The sequence below is a fragment of the Pinus tabuliformis genome, chromosome 4_1 (genome assembly GCF_031772625.1).
Source record: "Pinus tabuliformis cultivar Carrire ecotype Pingquan chromosome 4_1, CPIR1, whole genome shotgun sequence".
NCBI classification, from domain to species: domain Eukaryota; kingdom Viridiplantae; phylum Streptophyta; class Pinopsida; order Pinales; family Pinaceae; genus Pinus; species Pinus tabuliformis.
In genome coordinates this window covers 239,974,412-239,989,640 of record NC_142303.1, presented here as the reverse complement: position 1 = coordinate 239,989,640, position 15,229 = coordinate 239,974,412, and the positions used below count along the sequence as shown (strand labels likewise).

The following is a 15,229-nucleotide window of genomic DNA, read 5'->3' as shown; positions in this document are numbered from 1 at the left end:
TCACCTAAGTCATCCCAAATCATTTAGTTTCACCTAAGTATGTCTAATAATGTCTTGAATTGCATCCAATGGGTGTGTGTCTAGTGGATGTCTACCCAACGAGGGCGTATCACAATTGCACTTCATGGATACTTGTGCTGAAAGACACTTTTGTTATTTCCCACAACCCCCAACTGTGGCATGCTCAACTCCTTTGGTCCACATGTCATCCAAGCATCCAAACCAGTGATGCTCTCTATGCTTATCTTGCCCATCATTCATAGTACATGTTTATAGATGAGATTATTTGTGGAAATCCCTGTTTCCTTTCAGTACAAAGTTCCCTTCCAAACCTCTCTTTGGTGCGTCCAACTAGTATGAACTACCCAGCTCTATGATGCACCCAACCTCAACCAACATATTTATATTTCACCTTCTCAATTCACCAAAACACTCTAACTCTTATGGTCATCCATGTTCCATCATTTCTACCCATAATGCTCAATAATAACATACTATTCAATAACCATTAACCAAAATAATCATATAATAAAATACCTAAAACGATCCATGTTCCATCATTTCTACCCATAATGCTCAATAATAACATACTATTCAATAACCATTAACCAAAATAATCATATAATAAAATACCTAAAACGATTTAAAACTATTCAATAACCATTAACCAAAATAATCATATAATAAAATACCTAAAACGATTTAAAACTAGAATCTTACTCCATCCCCTCTATAAAAAAATGTCCAACCACTTACCATCCATCAATAAGGCCTTACACCACCCGCTCTCAAAGATGCCCTACCACCTAACCCACGTACGAGTGCATAATTTCCTTTTCCGATAATTTCGCCCACATCTCATAGCTTAGAAACGAATTAGGTAGCCTTCTTACAGTATTGTTCTCTAGCCTATGAAGAGGTTTTATTATCCTGTGCAATTATGGTTTTATTTTAAAAATGGCTACGTTAAGTATACATTTAGTTTTAATGATTCTAGTGATGTGACATATAACGGTATCGGACGAAAACCTTGAAAAAAAATGTTTTTCTTTTAAACGCAAGTTGGAATTAGGATCGTAGTCTCTTTGAAAATGCTTCGAGTAACCAACCAGCAACATGTAAGTCAATATCTACCAAAAGTAATCACCAATTCCGCGTCTTTTGACTTTTGATTATGGCTACATCGATGTGTCAGTGGCCTCATTCGTCGGTAGGTTGGGAACGGTGGTCAACATGTTATTATCAAAATATTTAGTGAATAAATGGTTGGCTAACGTCGCTATAGAGAGTTCTTCAGGCAAAAGAGGGATTTCTGAGCATGTCGGCTACTTATACAGACACATTTTCATGCCTGGGTTCGGGGAATTTTGTCGTCTAGACTCTAAACAATGTACTGCAATGTGTTCTCCAGTCCATTTGATTATTGAATCGATTACACGCGAAATTTCTATTGGAGATGCCGCGTTAAAACGTCAACAGATGAGTGTTCGACCTCAGACTGCGCCAACAATATTTATTTGAGAGAAAAGAAGTGGATGAGGTGAGCTGTAGTGCATGAGGAACCCACATAACCGCGTCAGTACTCAGTAGAGGTACCTCGAAACACACAACCGTTTTAATGCAAAAATAGGGCATCAGGAATCGATCAGTTTAGTGAGCTGGAGTGGGTGAAAGTGGTATAGGTTATTTGTTCCAACATCACCTCCTGCTCATATATATATTTGTGCTGTGAGAAAGACTGAGACACGTCTGTTGATACTTTACAGTGCAATTAGAAGAGGAGTACTGCATATATATTTGGGTTTTTGTTGTGAGAGAGAGTGAGACAAGAATCTGTTGATAACTTGATACATTGCATTGCAATTAAAAAGGGTGTATTGCCTTCTGCAATGGCTTTTAGATTTAGGTTTAGGGCTTTGGTTTTCTTTGTCATATGTCTCAGGTTTGTCCAGATTCAAAGCGATGAACTGCCTCATCACGCTTCTCTGAATTCTGCCTGCGACCTGACATTGGATCCTGAATTCTGCGTTTCTACAATGTCGAGCCTCTTTCCGGGATCATTGCGGCCAACTTCCGCAGATCTCGGCAGGATGGCTCTCAGGCTCGGCATTATCGAAGGACAAAGGGTGCTTCAAATAATTTCTCGCGTGCCACGATGGGTATTCAAAGGAAGGCAACTTGGTGCTATTGAAGATTGCCTGCAGTTGTATGATCTAACGTTGAACGACCTGAGCAAATCTTTGTCGAATGTTACTGCTGATTCTTTGAAATGGAGGCAGGCAGTTGACATTCAGACTTGGATTAGTGCAGCTCTCACTAATCAGGCTACCTGCCTCCAGAGTCTTGAGGAAGCTAGCGGAAGCCTGCAAAACATTTTGACTGAGAGTGTGCTTAATATGCGGCGTGTTGTGAGCAATTCATTGGCTCTTGTCAAAAAGATTTCTGTCGTTGGTAAAAATTCCAACAGACCTCATGTGCACAGCCGACGCCTGTTATCCAATCCAACGAGTCATGACCCTCACGATCAAGTTGATGTAGATGAAGATAAATTTCTTTCGCATTATGGAGTCGTCAGTGATGGATTCCCTTCATGGTTGTCTGCTTCAGACCGAAGGAGACTTCTTCAAACCTCTGAAGAAGATGACGGTGCTTTAGCCGAGAATGTCGTCACCGTGGCTCAAGACGGTAGTGGTAATTATACCACAATTACTGACGCGCTGAATGCTGCTCCAAAAAAAAGTTCAGTTAGACATGTGATATATGTTAGAGAGGGAGTCTACCAGGAATACATTGAGGTGCCCAAATACAAAACAAATATTATGTTGGTGGGAGATGGCATAAACTCCACAGTGATCACCGGAAATAGAAGCGTTGTGGACGGATGGACTACTTATCGCTCTGCAACAGTCGGTATGCTGCTTTACTCGTTTCTCTGGTTATGTTTTTTAGTTCTTCCTTTGTCGATGAAGACCTTGTCTTCGGTTGAGGTGAAACGCTTGAATGCTAGAAGTATTGATAATTTTGACAAATCTATTATCAATAGATATTGTACGAATTCAACTAATCCCTACTTACAGTTCCTCGTTTTCTTTTCTGGCTACTATTTTTTATTAATTACTCTGAGAACTACCCGGCTTATGTTCAATAACATAATACAGTTTAGCCAGTAGATAGATTTCCTCACATCTCTTCGCCGATCCTTAGCTAAAACACCATATAAGCTATAATCCAAAACCCACATATCATGGCACTTATTCCTAGTTTTCAGAAAATATATGCCAATTTTGTAAACGAACATTAGCGATGTCAATTGAGGCCACAATTTTTTTTTCCATAAAATAGTTTTATTTATTTCCAAATTTTTCCAAAATATCAAATTTTGAGTAGTTTTCATGTAGTAAATAAATTCAGCCAGAACACTCAAAATCTTGAAATTCTCAGATTATAACCTTAAAAGTCTTGGAATAATTTTTTGATTTTAAAAATAAATTAACACTATAATAAAAACCTTTACACCTAAAATCTTAAAACTTCACGTAAAATTCGAAAAGTTTCCACTTAATTTTATCAAAATCCTGTCCAACCAAAACGTTCGCTCCTTAAACTACGCGATCTTAATTTACCCTGTCAGATTCTTCTTTATTTATTACAACTTCGCTGTCTTAGTCAGTTGCTAACAGTACCTTTGGCTGGACTTTTTTTTTCTTGTCACGCTCATACGTGAAATATTTGTGATTACAGCTGTAGTTGGGCAAGGCTTTATCGCTCGGGATATCACTTTCGAGAACACGGCGGGCCCAGAGAAGCATCAGGCTGTCGCTCTCCGCGTTGCCTCGGATCTATCAGCATTCTACCGCTGCAGCTTCAAAGGTTACCAAGACACTCTTTACGCACACTCCCTTCGGCAATTCTACAGGGAATGCGACATTTATGGTACAGTTGATTTTATCTTCGGCAACGCTGCAGCTGTGTTTCAAAACTGCAATCTCCTGGCTAGGAAACCGATGGACAATCAAAAGAATTGTTTTACAGCTCAAGGAAGAGATGATCCAAATCAAAACACTGGAATCTCTATTCAAAAGTGCAACGTCTCTGCTGCGCCTGATCTCGCTCCAGTGAAGAGCTCTTTCGAAACATTCTTGGGAAGGCCATGGAAAAATTACTCTCGCACAGTTTATATCGAGTCACATATAGATGATGTGGTCGATCCTGCAGGTTGGCTAGAATGGTCGGGGGACTTTGCCTTGACGACGCTCTATTATGGCGAATATATGAACTCGGGACCCGGAGCAGGAACTGCGGCAAGAGTTCAATGGCCTGGGTATCACACCATGAACATTTCTGATGCTCAAAATTTCACAGTGACTAATTTCATTGCTGGTGATGCCTGGATACGAGAGGTGCCCTTCGATGCAGCCTTAGATTAACACGAATGACAGTAATTTTTTGTACTGTCACTAAGAGCTGCTTGGATGGATTGAAACAAATTTCAGAGGCAGCAAGACTAGCCTTGGAATTGTCTCTGTTCATTCTTTATTAATTTCAACTGTAACATTCTTTATTAATTCAACTGTAGAAATCTTTATCGATTTCAACTGCAGCAAGTGTAAATAATCTACGTAATGGACTTTACAATTTCAGTCTATAAATTCATTTTGTATTTGGCCAAAACCTTTACCGTATTTCCATCATCGTTGTGGGGACACTCTAAACAAACCTGTTGATTAAAATCCATAGTTATCAAAAACCGTTGAAAATAAGTTTTGAGAGTTGGTTTTAGAGTGATTTTTTGGTGTCAAAATTGGGTGGAGAAAATAAGTGAAATCTTCATTTGTATTATTAAAATTAGTTTTTTATTATATATATATAAATTCAATACTTTCACAAATGTAAAAATTTTATGAAATTTTAGAGAAATTAAAAATTAAACTAAAAAACCCACCCCAAAAAACCTTTCAAAAAATCGCAAACAACTCGGTGTCATTATTAGCGATGACTTTAATACCAACTCGATAAGATATAAACCATGCGCCTTTTGGTATTAAGCGCTCCAGTCCAAAAAACCAGCATACGCTTAAAAGTAATGATATGAAAATGCTAATGACATTGACTATGTTGGACACTACAATCACCAACTCATATGTCTATCGTCCATCATTATGTACTCCTCTTAATGAGGAATGTGCAAAGTTTAAATCGGAAGAAAGTCTAAATGATAGCGAGCCATATGAAGCTCTATAATTATAATAAATGTTTAGAATTATAAAGTAAAATATAATTATAATAAATGTTTAGAGTTATAAAGTAAAAATAACAGAATAAAATTTTTGAAAAGTTTCTATGATATATGTAATAGTTAGAAATACCATGAAATATTTAGCAATAGATTCAGTTCAGCATAAACATTGAGTTCAAAGCGCTCACTATATACCCCGAGGATTCTTTATGGATAGGTTTTTTTTAACTGACACTTTTGTTACGATGAACACAGTTTTTATTAGTATTAAGAGATTTTTTTATGGATTAGTTGCTATTAATCCATCACAGTAATATTTGAGTTTTTAAGGATAGTTTGCACCCTATAATTCAATCCAACTACCTTCTTAGAACAAAGAATAAAAAAGATTGAATATATCTTGGGGTTGGTTAAATAAGTTAGTTAGTAGGCACCTTATCCAATGTGTTAGATAATCTTATAGGGTCCACATAACTTTGGTACAAGTTTTTGATGGTTTTTTCGCTCTAAGGTAATTTTTTTTTATAATATTTTTCTTTATAATATTGAATATGAAAACACATGATATTTTATTGTAAAAAAAATAACATGGGTGATGTTGGTTCACTTGTTACTTCATTCTATTTTGAGTTGTAACTAAATGTCCTTAAGTTTGCACGACTTGTCTTCTGTAGTGTGAAGCATGTGATCCACTACATGAACCTTAAAAGTACTTGGTAAATATACATCCACTATTGAATGTTTCAAGCCATGATAGCTTCATATGGTGTCCTTTTGATAACAACATAATAAGTGATACAGTACAACCATTCTAGGAGTAATCATTGCTCCCATTAGGTGCATCCTTTTTGAAGTGAATCATAGCAAATAGATTTCTATGAGCTTGTTAACAACATCCATTTAACCATTAATTTGGAGTTGATACGAGGTGCTCATGTTCAATTGGGTTCTTTGAAGTATAAACAAATAATACAAAAAGATTCTAGTGAATTTAGTTTCGCGATTTGACATAATAGAAATGAATATGCCATGTAACAAAAGAAAAATACTTTATGAAGACTTGGACAACCATGGAGGGCTTAAATATGTTTCATAAAACAAAAAAGTGAGAATATTTAGAAAAGTTTTCAACTACCATATGATAACTAGCTATTAGCTTTTGGAAGACCTGTTATAAATTCCATGGAGATGTTTGTCCAAATAATGGTTGGAATTGGTTAGTGGTTGCAATTCCTTAGGAGTCTTAATCATCTCACCCTTGATTCTTTCACAAACATCATATGTCACTATAAAATTCTATATGTTTTCTTTCATTCCTTCTTAAAACAAGGAATGGTTAGCTCATTCATAGATTTCATGAAAAAGAGAGCGAACGAACGTAATTAACTACTATAATACCTCTAAGAACCTTTCTATTAAGGAATTTTTTTTCACTCGGAAAAAGTGCCCTATATACTTCAAGGTATTTTTCTACCATTTATAACCCTTAGAAGTGTTGACGTCTTCTTGAAGTCTTTGGATGAGTTGAACCACATGTCCTTTTGCTAGCCATTCTGAATGAGGTCATTGAACCAATTTGATATGAAGAAGGATAAAGAAAGGATGGATTCTTCCTCATATTTCCTTGATAAAGCATCAACCATTGTATGTATTTACCCTTCTTATCCATGATCTGATAATCATATTGAAGCATCCTAATGACCTGCTTATGCTACTCTAAGGACAATAACCTCTATTCTATAATAACTTCAAGCTATTATGGTTGGTTTTGACTTGGAAGTTTCTTCCTATGAGATATAGGTGAAAAGTCTAATTGCATGAATGCTGGCATCATATATTTCTCATAGGTAGATTATGCCAAATTACAATCACACAACTACTTAGTAGTGAATACTAATATATGTTATTTTTACATCAACACCATGGTAAGACCTTTTACCAAGGCATCACATAGCAAGACAAAAGTCTTGGTGAAATTAGACACCACTAAAACTAGAGTAGTGTACACTTTATACTCTAAAGTTGACAATGCCTACTTAGTGGCTTCACTGCATTCAAAGGAATACATTTTTAGCAGGGTTATTAAGGAGGTAACACATTTTCCATAACTTACCACAAACTTCTTGTAATAGCTCATAAGTCTCAAGAAACCATACAAGTTTTTTAATACCATGAAACACGGTATTCAACTTTAGACAAAGATCCTTCAATCAAGATACTTCGGAATTTTTACTATAACTTATTTTTTGGAAAGTTTCAAATGGAAAATTTTTGGGGATAATGAGGAGAAATACCTAGGTACATTTGGTAAAATTTCAAGTTATGTTCCATTATACTTTATGAGATATAATTTTTGAAAGTTAAGGTTTGTGACTAGTCTTGAAATCAATGTCAATAGTCATCTTGAAATTTTGTTGTAAATATTTTTTGGAGAATTTTCAAACTATGATATTTTCATTATCTTGATGAGAAATATAAAATCACTTGTCATAAACAATTTGGGTTTTGTTTATGTATACTTTGTAACATATAATTTATGGAAGTTAATGCTCTTGACGAGTCCTAAAATTAGTCTGAAAGAAGTTGTTTGGGAATTTATGCTGTAATATGTTTTCAAAGCAGATATAGACTCCAAAATTTCAAAATTTAAATAAAACATATTTAAGGACATATGGTAGAAATTTATTGTTCTAAGATGCTATAATTTCTTAAATATAGATTGTGGAAATTAGTGTTTTTAACTAGTCCCAAAGCTAGTCTCAAATAGATGCTCTTGGTAAAACCATTGTGTATCTAGAACTTAGAAATTTGAAATTGAGTTCCATTGCTTCATTTTAATAGAAGATGTAGTATAGTATTTTAGGTAAAAATTACATAATTACATCTAAAATATTGAGCAAGCGGAAATCCATACAAGTTCACTATTTGGAAAGGCTAAAATTCAACAAGTCTTGAGAAGTTACCACAAATTTTACTTGTCACATCAAAGTCTGTTTAGACGTATGGCATTGTAGAGAAGACATATTAGAGTACTATTGACAAAAAATGTAGACTTAGAAAGCCATAAATTTTAGAGATTTAGTAGGAGAAATGTTAGATTCATAACAATTTCAAAATCAGGGTTTAAAGAGTAAAAACACAATTATTATTATTATGCTTATTACACATGGAAAAGGGTGCTACAAAAATTTATACTCATGGTAAATCTTTATAGAGCTCAACCATGACTTAGGAAGAAAGGAACTATATTTTTCACTAGCTATCCAAATCAGAGAAGCAATTTAATGAATTGATTGCTTTGTAATTAAAAAATAATGATTTGAATGATAATTAGGAAAAAATGGATAAGAAGATGGATGAAAAAATGGACTAGATGGATAAAAAGATGAAATAATTCAAAATGTTAATGCTCATCATGTTCTTGTGTACCATAAATGACAAATTCCATAAAGGAGATATAAGGATGTGAGGAAATCATGAAAATGTGGAGGAGATAAATATTGACACCTATAATCATGATTATCTGTCACCTCTAGGTCAACATCATTAGAGGTTCCACTTAGAAACAAGGAACTACTTAAATCCCAAGATTGATATGAGGAAATTTGATGGTAAAGATCCTATGACATGGATATTCTAGATGGAGAAATGATTTGATCTACACCAAGTGCCAACTTTACAAAAAATAACTATTGTAGCCTTGTATTTAGAACCTAATCAACTTGTTTGGTACCAATGGTTTTGTGAATTTAAAAAGGGACACTCTCTCTCATGATCCACTTTTACAGATAAATTAAGAGCATATTATGTGAATATTAGGTACAACACATTATTTAGTACTTGATAATTTTTTGACAAAAAAATCCAATTATAAAGCACATTCAACAAGTCCAAAATCTTATTCTTAGCGTAAAGGATATTTTAGAGGATAATTTGTTCGATCTCTTTTGGGCACATTAATGGAGAACATATAACATGAGGTGCATCTCTTCATTCCTACATTCCTACATCATGCTACCAATATGGAAAGGAAAGTGAAAAGTAATAATATGGCTAGTAGAAGGGTAGATACTAACAACTGCAAAGAGAACCATGTTGCCTCTCCTAACTTTTCTCAATTAAAAATGTCGGAACCTTCAAAAATCGATGAAAGAAGATAAAAATGATTGTTTTTTAATTATGTTAGGAAGTATAACAGCGGACATGCTTGCAATAAAAATAAATTATTCTACAAAAAGTATGAAAATGAAATAGATCAAGAATTGGAACCATTATAAGATCTAAAGCTAGGAGAGATTACTCCAATCCATATATTTTTATGCCTTGGCCAACATTAGTACTCCAAGAACCCTCAAGAGAAAGAGGTATATCAAAAAGAAAAAGATAACAACATTGATTCATTCTTTTAGTACCCATATGTTTATTAAATCCAAATTAGAAATACTTCTCTACTACTTTGTATTTATAGTACTCGAGTATCAAATAATAATTGCAGATGCAGGTACCTGTTATAGCGGCTACAACCACCATCCAAAAATGTTGCCTTAGCTTCGTTTTGGAGCCTCCCTACCAACCATCCTTAGCAACATGTCTTGTACTTTCAAGTACATAGGTTTCAACTGATTTTCAGTGGCTTGCCAGCCTATGCATGTCAGTTTGCTTCACTCCCTTCAGAGTTTGTCATCCCGGACATTGGTTATTTGTTGGCAGAGAAACTTCCCCAAAAAATTACGCAATTCTGGAGGGGAGCCAGCCTTCCCTCCAGAAATTGAGCAAATCTGTTGGGTTTTCTGCTGAACTCTAGAATTGCGCATAACATTCAGACATGCCTCCCTCAGAAAGTTGTGCAATTTGACTCGGCACTGGGTCTCAGCCCAGAAATTGCGTAATTCTGGGAGATAGTCACCTGTTGAACCTAGAAATTACAAAAACCCTTAGGGACAGCCAGCCTAGCTTAGCCCAGAAATTGCACAAATCCCTCTCCCAGGATTGCAGGTTTTTGCATGTGCCTTTAGGTTGACCAGTTCCATCCAAACCCCAAAAAAATTTATTTGTATGCATGGGTTTCTTTTCTCGAAATAGCAAAAAGAAACATGCAAAAAACATCCCTATATTTTAGGGATCTATCTTTAGCAGCTGTAGGTTACATGCAAAGATCGTTTTAGAAACTACCCTCCAAGTGTCGCTTTCTTCTAGATTTGTAGCATGCATGTCATGAGCATCAACTTATTTATTCGACACTGCAGAGCTCATTCCTCAGATCGATCTTGAAGCCTTGACATTCCACATCACATCTATGAGTCATTGCCATGTTCATCTACAATTTTTCTGGGTAAGTCTTCTTTACAAGTCTTGTGCAACATTTTTGTCACTTTGTCGGAGTGTTGTTTGCTTGATTTCTATGAATGCTTGATGTTTTTTACATGTATGTTAGCCTGTGCAAGAACCATTTTAGTTTTCATTTGCATCTCACTTTTTTCGCATGCATGACATTGTTTTTGCATTAGCAGTCATCATTGCGGCGACCTGCTTCACACACATGCATTCGTTCTTTGCATGCATGATCATTAACTCTTGCTTACACTCAACTTGGCAGGTTCAGGCAACCTTAACCTGGACCTCACCTTGCTCAAACAACATTGCCCATTTTTTAGAGGGAAGGCTCAACCTTCCTCCCAGAAAATGCACAAAATTGACTAGACAATGTCCTCCAAGCCTGCTCTACACAAATCTGAGAGGCAGTGCTCTACTAGCCTAGAAAATTACGCAATGCAGTCCTTGGGCCTACATGCATTACTAATTGAAATTGTGCATTGTGCAATCTTAACCCCCACTAGGTCAACCTGGATTGTGAATTACGCAATTCCAGCACCCAGCCAGCCTCCTAACAATCTGGAATGTGCTTTGTGCAAGTTTGATAGTCAGTCTCCCGAACTCCTAGTGAAATTTGCGCAATCTTCACTATCAGTCTCCCAGTTATGTTGCATGAAAGTCCTCAAGTTTTCTTTTGTTTTCAACGGACAGATTACTTCCATGAATGTTGCCATGTCTCTAGATATAACAGGTGTTCGTCCGTCTCTCATCATTTTAGGTTCATGGCCTCCAAGAGAGCAGGGTCAAAGAAAATCATCAGAAGCGAAACTGGAGATGTAGTTGAGAAAGTGTCTATGAGTTTTTCGATTTACGAAGACACCAAGCTAATCATAGACAAAGACATCAAGTTGAAATGGTAGGACATAAATGATACATTCTAAAACACATTTGGGGTAGATCTGGAAGACCATAGGGTCTATGTGAATATTCACAAGTCTAGCTTGTACCATATTTCATGAAGGTATCCCACATTTCCATGTGCGAACATGATCCATTGGATCACCTCGCACACTGATCCTGAGATGATGGTGTTAAGCAGTGTCAGCGGGATAGAGATTGCTACATTTAGGGAGAAGAACTTTCAACAGATGTACCACTCCCGCAGTGAGTGATCACAATGGAAGCACCCTTTAGCAGACCCAGCAACATTGAAAACTCTAGAGATATATTGAAGATTTGGGTGAAAGAGTCATCTGAGTTCAAAATGACACCCAACTAGGTCTACAAGATGAAGATACTGCAAAAGGAATATTAATAGTTGGTCATCTTTGCATGCCGCTTGTATGGCTAGGACCGCATAGAGACCTTCCCACAGAGTTGGGTGATCGCATTGGACAACCTGGCCAGCGAAGGCACACCATGAAACTGGTCCAACAGGTTGGCTCGTAGGTTGACGTAACAGCTAACAGAAGCCCGACAGCCGCCCAAAGGTCAGCAAGCGGAGATATACATGTTCGTGTACATTCTGGATGCAATCTATGCCCGTCAGGAGTTCCAAGGCTTGGGTTGGGCATGGACACCTTCAGAAGCCTCTGTGCACACTTACTGCACATTGTTCTTCGAATGTAGTTTCCACAGAGTCATCACATATTTGTCAAACCATTTTGTCACCTCGATGTACAATATGATATTTGAGCAGGATCCACCTTGCATGTTGCAGGAAACAATGGAGGCATTGATCGACGTAGCATATTGGTATGCCTAACCTCTTGGCACCTTCATATGGATGTATAGCATGGAAAAGCCTCTGCATGTTTTACTGAAGTTTTCTATGGATAAGCTCGTCATGCAAGAAGTGTTGTACCACATGTCCAAAAGACTGTCTGCTAGATTACATCGGAAGAAGAAGGCACCCTATCCCACTCTTCCATTGGGGATCGGGTTGTACAAGATACATAATCTTAAGCATGTTGATTCCAAGACCAATGAGTTCAAAATATTTACTTTCGTCACCAGGAGTTTCAATTCGTATGACCCACACTACCTGGTGAAAGAACACTGTTCGAGAGTGTGGTTTCTTTGGATCAACGAGGCATGTCATTGGCTTGAGGAAGACCCATGGAGATACTTTGACAAATTCTCTAGGCTCAATGAACCGGTTGGAATAGCTGTGGAATGGTTAGTAAAGAAGAGAGAAGCAGTATCTCAGAGAGAAACATCATCTGTAGCAGCAGAGGGTAACGTACCTATGCGTGACAAAGACAAGAGAAAAGTTGTAGATAACACAGAGGCAGAACAAAGCTACAAGTTCAAACTAGATCCACTTGTGCTGAAAGCAGCTTTGGAGATAGAGGCGAAGAGACGACAACATGACAAGAGGAATGCATAAAGGCAAAGAGAGAAACAGAGGATGGAGGAAATAGTGAAGGAGTTGCAAGAGTTGAAGGAGCAACTCTGTGAAGAACAAGAACTGCGCAGACAGGAGAAGGAAATGTAGCAAGACAGATATAGTAAGAAGCACAACATCTATAAATTGATGAAACTACGCCCATACAGAGACTCATCCAAGGAGCTAGCACAACGCAGAAAGGGTGAGAATTCGCAAGAGGAGGACTCCGCTCAAGAGATTGAATAGATACTTTAGTAGATGGATATGGAGATGGAGCAGCCAGAATTAGAACAAGATATTGACCTCATGCCTTACAAACAAGAGGTCAACCCATTGACTTTACTAGATTTGGAAGCAGAGAAATTCCTAAGTGATCAACGAGATACTAAGATCCTTGAAGACAATCTAGAAGCAGAGATGCACAACATATAATTCAACGAGTTGCAACATAGAGTTGTGCAATCATGCAGAGTGACTACTCTAGATGTCCATGCATCTCCTGCGCACTTTAAAGAATGAGTGATCGTATTCGCCGTGCGCAAGCATCCGGCAACATTGGCTAATGCTACCATAGCATATTCCAAAGCCACCAGTTCGCGTGTTCACTTCTTGCTAACAGAGAACAATCGAATGGCTAAGGAGTTACAAATGGCCAAGTGTTGAGTCTTGAAAATGTCATTCATTTGCATTATACTTTCACTATTATGTCCATTATATCACCTCCATTTCACCTCCATTTCACCTCCATTTCACTACTATGTCACCACATTCATCCGACTTTCATTATCATTGGGCCACCTTTATGTTTTTCCAATCTTTATTATTTCTAAGCCTTTTAAGTGAATTTGTGGTTAAACATTAGAAAATAATGTGCATATGCTTATACCTAACAAATGGGTTGAGTTTGTTGACATGTGTAGGTTGAAAGGAGACTTCTAGAAGACCCTTACGTGGCACTCTAAGGCCAAATTCGAATTTGGTTGGAAAGAATCATGGGATCATGAGGATATGTGTCACATCTCCTAATTGTATTGTAACTCTAAAAAGACATGTGTCTTATCAGTTCCTATTTTGATTAGGACTCTAGAGGTAGAGGGAGAGATTCATGGATTCTCATTAATGAGATGGCTCTCATCTTTTTGTATAAATAGGAGATCTCTCTCCTTCATTTGCTAGTCTTTTTCTTAGTCCTTTTAGCTTGTTAGTCCCATGGCTTTTGAAAGCTTTGGAGAGCTTTGTTGTACTTTGCAATTTTGAAGAAATTGAATAAAGCTTTGATGTTCTCAACATGGAAGGAGATGTGAAGTAGATGTCATGGAGCACATTAGGATGTAAGGTAGAGTAGATTTCATTTTGTAAATATTGCTTTGTAGAATGTAAGGTAGATTAGATTTTTCATTCATGCAATTTTAATTCATGCAAGTGTGTTTAATTTTGCTTTGATTTCATGACTAGTGGCATGTGTGATCATCTTGTCTATGTTGCTGACCTTTATTTTTCTGTAGTTTGATTTTCATTAATATCATTTCTTTAACTTGCACTTTACTTTCTGCTCTTAGATATCAAGTTGTTCATCTATTGATGGTTCTTTTTCCATAATCAAATAACTTTATTGGAGCCAAAATATCATTTAGTACAGCTTGGTTTAGTTTGCTTTAAGACTCACATTGCTGACTTGTTCATAACTGTTCTCACATGATAAATCTAGCTGAAAGGCAAAAAGGTTAAGAAAAGGTTAAAGTAGTGTGATTTGTCTCCTTTATGTAGTATCACTTAGATTTCACATTTCATTTTCATTTTAAATCAGCAGCAGAGATACTTGGCCGATGTCATTAGTCCTTTATTTGATGTCTTTATTTTCCTTCAAGCATTTGATTTCATAGGTGGTAGGGGGCCCCTGCCTTGTATAGTTGTCATTTTAATTTCTTGCATTTCGTTTTCTTATTTCATGTATATTAATGTACAGATGTCTTTACTTTATTTTCTTTTTCTGATTTTCATGTATATTAATGTACAATTTGAATTACTGCATTTTATTTTCTTTTTAACATGTATATTATTGTACATAAATTGCTTTCAAGTTGATTGTAGATTAGTGATGCACATAGCCTTTTAATGAACTAATGACGTGATAGAATCATCTTGTCCTTTTGCTGAAGCAACAAGGATACTGGGTCTCATAGTCATTCTCTCATTATTTGATTATTGCATTTTATTTTGATTGAACTAGTTGTATATTTACACTTTTGTTTAAATACTAACTCCATCAATAACATGTTTTAAGTTCTTTT

The 15,229-nt window shown here is 36.4% G+C and overlaps 1 protein-coding gene across 1 annotated transcript; it reads left to right on the top strand.

Annotated features, from left to right (window-relative positions):
* The first annotated feature begins 1,620 nt into the window (after window positions 1-1,620).
* LOC149175150 (pectinesterase-like) lies at window positions 1,621-4,648 on the top strand. Its single transcript, XM_089419533.1, has 2 exons — window positions 1,621-2,910; window positions 3,742-4,648. Exons 1-2 carry the CDS (start codon window positions 1,890-1,892, stop codon window positions 4,425-4,427), a joined length of 1,707 nt encoding a protein of 568 aa, XP_089275659.1. The 5' UTR covers window positions 1,621-1,889; the 3' UTR covers window positions 4,428-4,648.
* The last annotated feature ends 10,581 nt before the right edge of the window (window positions 4,649-15,229 follow it).